The 9943-nt window shown below is 44.9% G+C and overlaps 1 protein-coding gene and 1 pseudogene across 1 annotated transcript; one reads left to right on the forward strand and one right to left on the reverse strand.

Annotated features, from left to right (window-relative positions):
* Positions 1 to 4160: 4160 nt before the first annotated feature.
* Positions 4161 to 4967, reverse strand: LOC123082738 (uncharacterized; annotated as a pseudogene).
* On the forward strand, positions 4804 to 7936 carry LOC123101693 (plasma membrane ATPase-like). The gene is made up of 7 exons (XM_044523033.1): positions 4804 to 5421; positions 5525 to 5606; positions 5685 to 5845; positions 5967 to 6140; positions 6652 to 6747; positions 6845 to 7020; positions 7238 to 7936. The coding sequence occupies exons 2-5, from the start codon at positions 5534 to 5536 to the stop codon at positions 6667 to 6669; spliced, it is 426 nt and encodes a 141-aa protein (XP_044378968.1). The 5' UTR covers positions 4804 to 5421; positions 5525 to 5533; the 3' UTR covers positions 6670 to 6747; positions 6845 to 7020; positions 7238 to 7936.
* The last annotated feature ends 2007 nt before the right edge of the window (positions 7937 to 9943 follow it).

Below are 9943 nucleotides of genomic sequence, written 5' to 3' on the forward strand. Positions count from 1 at the left end.
CCTGGAAGGCCTGTTGGGAGCACGGCTGGAGATGCTCTAAGGTTCACAAATATGATGGTTTTTTGTAATTACTCTGGTATGATATCCCTTAACACAACTGAACGACCATCGTTGACCCTGAGAAAGCACACAATGCCTCTTCATCCTAGTCTCAGTTGACTGAGTAATATAGTATAAGAAGAAAAAATAACTGAAAAGAATTATTCTGCATGAATCTATAGCATTGACCGAAACATAACAAAGGCAAAATTGTTGTTTTTATGAGCTGCGTGGAAAAGGGGACACGATCATTCACAGCTACTTCCTCCGTTCCAAAACAGATGATCAAGTTTATACTAATTTTAATAAAGTTTTACTAAAATAAATACAAAGTTGAGTCGATCTATTTTAAAACAAAGGGAGTATCATTCAACCCTTGTAGCCCACACACCATTTCAGTACGTTTGTAGTGGCCGCCCATCTAGCGCGCCACGTTCGTGGTTTGCCAGCTTTCGGTTTTGTGAAGCTTCTAAAATCTTTTGATCGGGTTTTCTCTTGGTGTTTTCAGCTAGTTTTTTTCTCTTTTTTTTGTTTCTTTTCATTTAAATTTTATGAAAATTACAAATTCATGAGCTTTTTAAAACCCCAATTAATTCAAATTTATGAAATATCCAAATTCATGAACAAATTTGAATTCCATGATCGTTTATCATGATCATGATTTTTTCCAAATTCGTGAACAATTATCAAATCTTTGATTGTTTAGAACTCGGACCATTTTTCAAATCCATGAATATTTTTCAATCCGCAAACTTTTTCAAAAATTTCAAATTCATCAACTTTTTTCAAAAGAATATATTTTAAGCGGTCTTTGATCTGGGCGCATTGTGTCGCCCCGAGCAACACTATTTTTTCTTTTTTTTTCTTTCTGTCAACACATATTTTTCGCTGAGCATTAGAAGACAAACGCTTTGCATGGTATACAAATGGACATCATGCGCAGGCCCACCTCAGCCCACTTCCTACCCTTCTCTTTCTCTTGCTTTCTGCCCCTCTCATTAAAAATTGGGTTGCACTCAAACAGAAAAATTGGTTCCAATTCCACGCGAGTGAAACTTACAAAGCTTCGTAACTAAACAAATCTAAGACACGAATTTTAGGATGGAGGAAGTATTTAGCTAAAAAAACTTATACAAAGCTAGTTCTTTTTAGAAAAACCATGACACTACCAAATAGCCTGGAGACAACCGCCCCTACGGATGAAGTGCATGCAATTGAAGGCGGTAAAGTAAACCAGGAAGCGGAAACCTTGGATGGCCTATCCGAGTCAAAGAAGCGGCGACACGAGGAGGACTTGTGTGTGCTCGTCCGCTCATAGTGCTAACCTTCGCATCAATCAAACATCATGGAGGTTAAGTTCCGAGAGCAAAGCCTCTCGGCTTCTTATTATCACTCATATCATCATCGAACATAACACACCGGGAAGAAATCGTCGAGTTCACGGGGAAGAAGGATGTTTGATCAGTTGTCATCGAATAATTCCATAGAGCTTCAAGAAGGCAATCTGAATAGTCTTGTTATGTCAGTTTAAGGGCCCTGTGAATGGATTTTCTTTCATGTTTAATCTTTAGTTTTCATATATTAGTTATTAATCTTAGCTATTAACTAGTTCTAAATATGAAGTTCTACTTATAACAAAAACACCAAAACATCTTGAATATAAAGTTAGCTTGATATGCCTAATTATAGGATATTTTAAAACAAATTTTCTCCGCATTGTTTATTTTTGAAAGATACAGACTATCACACTTTTAGCAGGACCATGATGCTAGGTTTGTCGAGATGAACATCGAAAGAAGTTTACATAACCCCTCAAATTTTCGCAGATCAATTACATGATCCCCTGAGTTTTAATACCGAGTATTTACGACCTTCAAGCTTAGAAAATTGGACAAATCACCCTTCAGGAGCTTGTGGTTTCGTCAACAGGCTGTTGACCTGACAGATAATGCAACAAAGAAAAATACAATATGAAATGGCCCACTTGTCAACGGGTAGTATGTTCTATTCTTTCCTCCGTCACCCTTTGACCTTTTCTCCTCATGCTCAACTCCAACAGAGCCGGAAAAGAACGAGTAGACGTCGTTGGATTGCGTCGCCAGGGCATCTGCGTTACAGCACACGTCGTTGGAGTAATTCTTAAGCACCACACTAATTTATTCTGTCTGCTGCCCAATAAGGTGAACTGGCAAAGTGTTAAATTAACAGTCTTTGGTGGATTTGTGTGCTAGTACATACATCTAGATACATCCATTTTGACGACAAATATTTCCGAACGGATGGAGTACATGAGAAGCAAGATGAATCTGCCCACTTTCAAATAATTACTGAACTGCTAAATTTCTTCGGACACTGCCACATATACCCCATATATACACATGTTCTGTTGCAGTTTGACGATCTATCTCTGGATTTGAAGGGCGTGATCTGGTTCGTGCCGACGTACAAGTACACACACAACTCCGACGCATACGTACGCCGACCGCCGGCGACACATCAAGTCCAAGAAGCCGTACACCACTGCATGTTGAAGTTTTTTTTTTTGGCAAGGACACTGCATGTTGAAGTTGGAGCAGCGGAACGTTTGGTCGGAGCCGTACACAACCGCAGACTTGGGGCCCACGTTTCCGCTATCCTTGGTCCTTGTAGTTTTTTTTTTCTGAGACACTGGTATTTTTGGTAAGAGCAACTCCAACAGTTCCTCTAGAAATCTTCCCCTAAGGCCTTGTTTGGCACAGGAGGATTTAGGAGGTTTGGAGAGGATGATCCCCGGGAAGGGCCAGAAGCCCCATGAAACCTCGCCGGCCGATTTGATAGGTGGTGTTTGCACAGCCCAACCCCCTCCGACCCCTTCCAATCCCCTCGTACCCGGGCTGTTCAGAACTCTCGTCGAGGGCCTCGGGAAAGCAGAACCACGAGGGCAGCGGCAGCGCACACCTCCTCCACTCTCCGCCTACCAAAGGAGTTTCATGAGGAAGGGGATTGGATGCGAGGGGAATTGAGGGGATTGGGTGGAGGAGAAGGATTCACCGAATCCCCTCCAATCCCCACACCTCAAATCCTCCTGAATCCCTCCATGTCAAACGAGGCCTGAAGGTGGATTTTTTTGCCTTCCTGTAAAAGTTAAGGGAAGTATTTTGGAGAGCACTGATATGCGGACGACTCTGTGTATACGATTTTTGGACGACAATCCATTCAGGCCGTCCATGTATGGCAGTAGCCGGCAACACACCACTGGATGAGCCATCGTGCAATGGTCGTGCACAATATTGATCGTGTGCGCGCACAGTAGTTTCGTCTTTCGAAATCAACTTTTGTCAGTTCCTTTAATCTTCTTGCGCTAAATGCATTTCTATTTTATTGTCAATTTAATTAAAAAGTAGATGATCTCTAGGACTCGCCAATCAAGGACACCGGCGGGCCGTGCGGTGGCCATCAGCGGGCGGCGCTGGCGGCGATGTCGGGCTGCACCGGCATGGCGGCGGCGAAGGCGCAGGCAGCAGTGGATGGCTTAGTGGCGACGGTGGGTACAGGCGGCGGCGGAGGGCATGGTGGCGGTGGCAGCAGAGGGCATGGCGCTGGTGGCGGGCATGGTAGAGGCGGGTCGTGCGGGCGAGGGCGTTGGGCAGTGGGCGACGATGGAGGGCATGGTGGCAGAGGTGGGCAGCGGCGGTTGGTCGCGAGGGCGAGGTGGCGGCGGGCGGCGGCGATGCGACGACTTACGGCTTTTCGGCGAAGTTTTGATGGGGCGTTGGTGTTCCAATGAGCGGCATGCAGAAGTTTCAGACGGTTGCAACCCCGCCAAAAAGATATGGTAAGGCCATCTTCCCGTAAATCAGGGGGAAGAAATGACCTCTTCTACGGGATCCTTTAAAGATAAAGCCAGTTTACAGGAACTGTTGGAGAGATTTTTTTTGCCCCAACTTTTTATAAACGGAGGTTATTTCTCTACTTCTAATGAACGACTTGGTGAATAGTCCGTGCGGTTTATTTTCGCTGGTCTTTTTTCGTCATCCCCCCACGCTGGTCTTTTTTCGTCATCCTCTCCCACTCTGGTTCCACTGATTTTCACCCTCCCACGGAGGAAAAAACGCTCCAAACAACCGTGCGAGTAGCTCTTCTCCTCGATTACCCTCGTGTGCACTATGGTTTCCTACACCACCGCCGCCGCCAGGGAACTCCTCGACCAGCCCACCCTCCTGCCGCTCCGCCCCCTTCCCTTCCCATCACCGCAGTCGCCCCCTCCATCTCCTTCCGGAGCCACTCCCCTGCCGCGAACATCCTGCTCGCGTTGTACATGACCGGTACGGCGGCCCTGATGGGGAGCGAGAACCGCCACGGGAACGCGGCGGTGAGCCCCTCGGTGAAGACCTGCGTGGAGAGCACGAACGCGTGCGGGGCCGCGGCGGCGATCTCCGTGGTGTCCCCGGACCGGAGGCCGTCGAGGATGTACAGCGCCGGGAGCGCGGCGCCGACGAGGAACCCGCCCACGGTGTGCGCGGCGAGGGGAGGTGCGCGAGGCCGCGGAAGACAGGTGCGGACGGGTTGGGCTTCCCGGGGCGCTGCGGGAAGGCGAGCGTGGCCAGGAGGAGGAGGTAGGGGAGGAGCAGAACGCCAAAGGTGATCTCCGAGAGCGGCACGGTGGTCGAGAAGGCCAGTACGGCGGCGGCGCCCAGCGTGTTGAGCTGCTTGATGGAGAAGAGGTAGTAGTGGTGGTGCGAGCGTGAAGGCTCGCTCTCGTTCTTCTTACATCTTGCCCTTTTTTCTTGAGAATTGTATCTGTGGCTACTGCTGTTTTGCCAGTCTGTCTGTCCCCAATAATGAACTGCGTGGTGGGCGAGGTGGGCTCCGGGTGAAGCGGCAGGGCGGCTGCCTCATCGATGGCAGCGCGATGCCGCTCCCGCCATCGGGCCCACGCTGCCGGACATCGTCGTGATCTTGGCTTGTTCGCTCAATGTCGTTGGGTTCTCCTTGTCCGCTGAGTTTTGATACACCGCTTCTGTTGAGCAATCCTGGTGTGTTAAAAACAATGTTTTAACTTTGTCTTTGATGATTTATTACTATGCTTTCCTTTGTCGCAGAATTACCATAATCAGGAAAGGGAGGGAGCAAAGTTGTTGGCCGATGATGATATGAGATTGACAACCTGTTTCCTGCATCCTCTAGGAGTAGGATTTTGAAAGCGTTTTGGGAAGTAGACTGGAGACCAAGACGATGGTAATTTTGGTGATGTGAGACGGTGTGGTAGCCACCCAATTAGTCGTAATTCTGCGGCCGCATGTTGTGACTCAACTTGATAATTATGTGTTTCACCAAACAACATCACATATTTTCAAGAGGAGTGGCCGAAGGAGAACTTTTCTATGTTGTTAATGTATAGTGGTAAGTCAAAATTGTTCTGAACTTATTAACCATTCCTATACTGGTAGGCAGGTATACATTGGACTTGATTTAATTCGTTTTCTGCTGTTGAACTGAACTGCAGCTGGGATTTATGCTGATTGCGCTGATTTGGAAGTTCGATTTCTCGCCGTTTATGATCCTGGTCATTGCCATTCTCAACGACGGTGGGTCTCAAATTCATTATGCCAAACAAACATGTTACTGTCCATTGCTCATTTGTTTGATTGATTTACTCAACTCAGGCACAATCATGACCATCTCCAAGGACAGAGTGAAGCCATCCCCACATCCAGATAGCCGGAAGCTACTGGAGATCTTCATCACCGGCATCGTCTATGGTGCCTACCTTGCTGTGTTGACCGTGGTGTTCTTCTTCGCCATGACTAGCATCGACTTCTTCAGCGTAAGTGTTGTTTCAACCCATGCCATGTCTAATGCCTCCAAACTAGACAATTTATGGGCGTGGCTCATGCTGCTTTACAGACAATATATGCTAAATGTTCCTATTTGTTTCCAAATTGCAGGAGAAGTTCCACGTGCGTTCGCTAAGGAGCAACAAGGACGCGATGATGTCTGCCCTCTACCTTCAAGTGAGCATCATCAGCCAGGCCCTCATCTTCGTCACCCGGTCGCGCCGCTGGTGCTTCCAGGAGCGCCCGGGGCTCTGGCTCTGCTTCGCCTTCGTCGTCGCGCATATCGTAAGCCCACCCCACCCGGCTCACTCCAACAATGGAGTGCGCGCGACCATATTCAGTTGTAGCTGCAACAATACCAAAGGAGAACAGAACAAATCAATGATAAAGATGGCGTCGACACTCTTCATGAATGCCGTTCTTTTTAGGAGCTGATTTTGTTGTACATAAAAATGCATATGTATGAAATGGTCAATTAAAATGTGCTTTGCAATCCATTATAATAATCCATCAAGTTATAACCAAGTCCTACTGTTCCTGGTTGGTTTTGAAGTGTTCCGTTGGCACTTGTTCTCTCATATGAAATGGAGAGCTGAACAAGTGCCAAGTCCTACTGTTTCTGGTTGGTTTTGAAGTATTCAGAATAAATATTTATAACTACGGAGTGTCTTCTGCTCGAGTTTTAGTATCTCAGTTAAGAAATAAATAGTAGCCTTCCTCTAAAGAGGTCTGCTGCCTTGCTTTTGATAATTTAAATTTGTATTTTATTTTCTTATATTCAAACAAATGTTTGCAGAGAACGGGTGTTCGGTGACTGAGATAGCTTTAGTGAGTTGATGGTTTGACTTGCTAGGTATGCCTGCAAGGAGGACACTGTAATTTGGTCCAACAAGTACGCATAACAATCTTTTGATTGTTCAACATTCTTTATTGCGTGAATTTCAGACATATCAGGATGCAGGTATATGACACTATTGTGTTGTCTGCAGAGGTTCTCATTCTGAAAGAAACTGCAACTATGCAAGAGCTTATTGACGGAGATTATGAAATTTGCAGTTCATGTTATGGACATCAGATTGATACTTTACCAAAGGTGCACCAATCGGCCCTCCGTCTCCTAGGGTGATGGTGTAATGACATCTATAGCGGCAGCAATTACGCACAGGTGATGGTGGATTTGTCAACTGACTTCATATCTCTATCTCTACTACCTAAAAAACCTGTAACACTTCATTCCGATCTTCTGTCTTATGTCGTTTTGTCCAACCGCACACATTTCTCTGGTCGTATGCTAGATTGGAAGAACCGGAACATTTCCTACTGCGTTTGTAATGATGTAGTACGGTTAAAAACTTTTTATTTACTTGAGTCTGCTACCTCAGATTGATGCGTCATGCTCGGGCAGTAATAGTCTAAGCTTCATCGTGTAACAAGCTCCACCTGCGTGCACAGGTAAGTGGTTCTGGTACTGCTGCTATTTTTGTTTGTTATATTTGTTGCCAGTCTGATTGCTACTATCTACTGTACGTGCTTATTGTTTGGCTTTGAAGAGATATTTGCTCGAGGTTATGCCAATTAATTTGAAAGCAGATGGTAAACTGTGATTTGCTCCTCAATTTGTACTGTATCTGAGATCTAATGTGTGCCGGTGTGCAGCTAATCACTAAATATTTCCAGTGTGCAGCTTGTGAAATCTTTCAAAGCTATATTTCAAAGCAGATGGTAAACTGTAATTTCAAAGCAGATGGCAAACTGTAATTTCAAAGCTATATTTCCAGTGTGCAGCTTGTGACATCTTTCTCCGTCTTTGACATCTGATTTGGTAAATATTTGTGGTGCTGAACCACACATGGTTATTGTACCTAATATCATTCGTATGTATTGTAGCTATTTTTGATGCTTTGGATGGTGAACAGAAAATTATGTGAATGACATTAACAACAAATGGTCTAGCGAATGAGGCCCTGATTGGATGGCACTGGCAAATGGATCATCAAAGTATATGTTTTAATTTTCCATGGAGACATCTTTTTAACTCTTCATGCATTAGGGTTCAAAATTATTGTACATATATTACCTTCCCCTCGAATAATTCTTTCAAGTCAGCACCTATGTGCAATTGAGTTTTTCGTGTTTTAGTGACGACTTTATTTCAATGTAGATATTATCTTCAGTTTGTACTTGGCCATAGTGGGATGCCAGGAAATATCCTACTCATCAATCGGAATAGTTATTGTCATTCTAGGAGCTGAAAGACGTCGGTCATTCTAAAATGTCTAACTATACTTTTATCAAAGAGGCAACACCTGACAGTGTGCCGATATCTGTAGGTAAGATTGTAGGATGTCTTCTCGCTTTTTGCCCTTGTCAGGCTTTATATTTTTGTCCCTATGATCTAGGATTAGTTTAGTAGCCATCTAGAGATAAGACTGTAAAATGAAGTTGCTCTATGTGAAGGTGAAGCTAATGTTTTCCTTGTTACTTTAGCAATTTGTTATATAGCATTCTATTATTCTTTATTCATTGGAAAATTTTGATGGCACCAAAATATTTTATTTGTGATCCTTTTCCTAACCAAATTATCTCGCGACAGCTCTGCAAATCAAAACTTGTGACACATCGAATTGTCATAAGAAAAATCTCAACAAATTTGTATGATCATTTTTTCCTTAGCTTTGATTGACAATAAAACATTTGTATGTTTCTAATTGGTATATTAGCATAGCGATATTGTGCATGGGTTCATCCTTGTCCTTTAAGCTAAGGTAAATTCCCCTAGATTTGCAATTTTATTCGATGAACAAAATGTCTACTTTATCTACACATACATCTGGTAATGGGGATATTTAGGATGTGATGAAAAATGACATGCTATGGCGGAGATACATGGAGTAGAGCCAAGTCGAGTGATGAGCGGAGATGAGATGAGGAAGACAAGATGAAGATTTACGGCGGGAAACAAACACGACATGATTTCGATGACAAGGGTGTTTTTTCCTTCTTGCCGCCCCTCATTGCCGCGTCACACTGTTGTTCCCGATCTAAACACCGATGGCGATGTCTCTCCTCGCGGCGTCACATCAATGTGCCGCATGTGGATGACGAGGGCGTTGTCCCTCCTCTTCGTCGTGTCACATCGTTGTGCCCTATGTAGTCGACAAGGGCACCATCCCTCCTCGTGGCGTCACACCTTTGTGCGTGATTTAGACGACGAGGGCGCCGTCAACAGTGAGCCCATCTGCATAGACCACCTGGATTGGATTGACCAGGATGCCAGGTCGATGGGCACGAGGACTCGGTGCCAATCTTGCGGCGTGAGAGGTTGTCGGCAGGGGAGGAGGCCGGCGATGCCGTGGCGGGGAGAGGAGGTTGTGGGTGACACTGTCGAGAGATGGTCGGTTATGGGGATAATAAGGGACGGGCTCGACCAGTGGTGGGGAGGCGAGATAGTGGGAAGAGGAGGGGTCGGTCGATTCCATGGAAGCACGAGGAGGATGCGGTGACGTCGTTTTTGGAAAGGAGGCGACGGGGACAGGAGCGGATGGGCGGGCGACTGTAAGGGGAGAGATTTCTGTGTGAAGCCAAATATTCAGATGTTGACAACACTGTTTGATAGCACAACATCCTGTCATGCAACTTGGTAAGTAAGGTCTCTTGTCCATTGTTGTAATGATTTATGGTTTCTAATAGCTACCAAATGTAGATTTATCTTCTATATGTATTCATCGGCCGATAAATCTGGTACGTCAGCGACAAAAAAATGCACTGTGTATATATTCTGGATCTTATCGATACATCATAGTCGCTAGAGATTGAAACACCGAAGTATTTAGTGACATTACAAAGATTCGCGAGAGAATTCAATGAAGCACTGAAAATTGCATGACCCGGCTGAAATTCGGATATATCTAGATGGCAATGTATATTTTTTGTTGGTATTCGAACAAATATGGATAGATAATTTTTTTCATTGTCTTAATATTTGAGATATAATCATTTATTTTTGTTTTCACTATATTCAAGATATACTATTGATTTAGGAAATTACAGGTATGTGTCTGGCTATTTTCTTTTGATTTTGTGCTCTC

This window comes from Triticum aestivum, chromosome 1B (assembly GCF_018294505.1).
Source record: "Triticum aestivum cultivar Chinese Spring chromosome 1B, IWGSC CS RefSeq v2.1, whole genome shotgun sequence".
Taxonomy (NCBI): Eukaryota; Viridiplantae; Streptophyta; class Magnoliopsida; order Poales; family Poaceae; genus Triticum; species Triticum aestivum.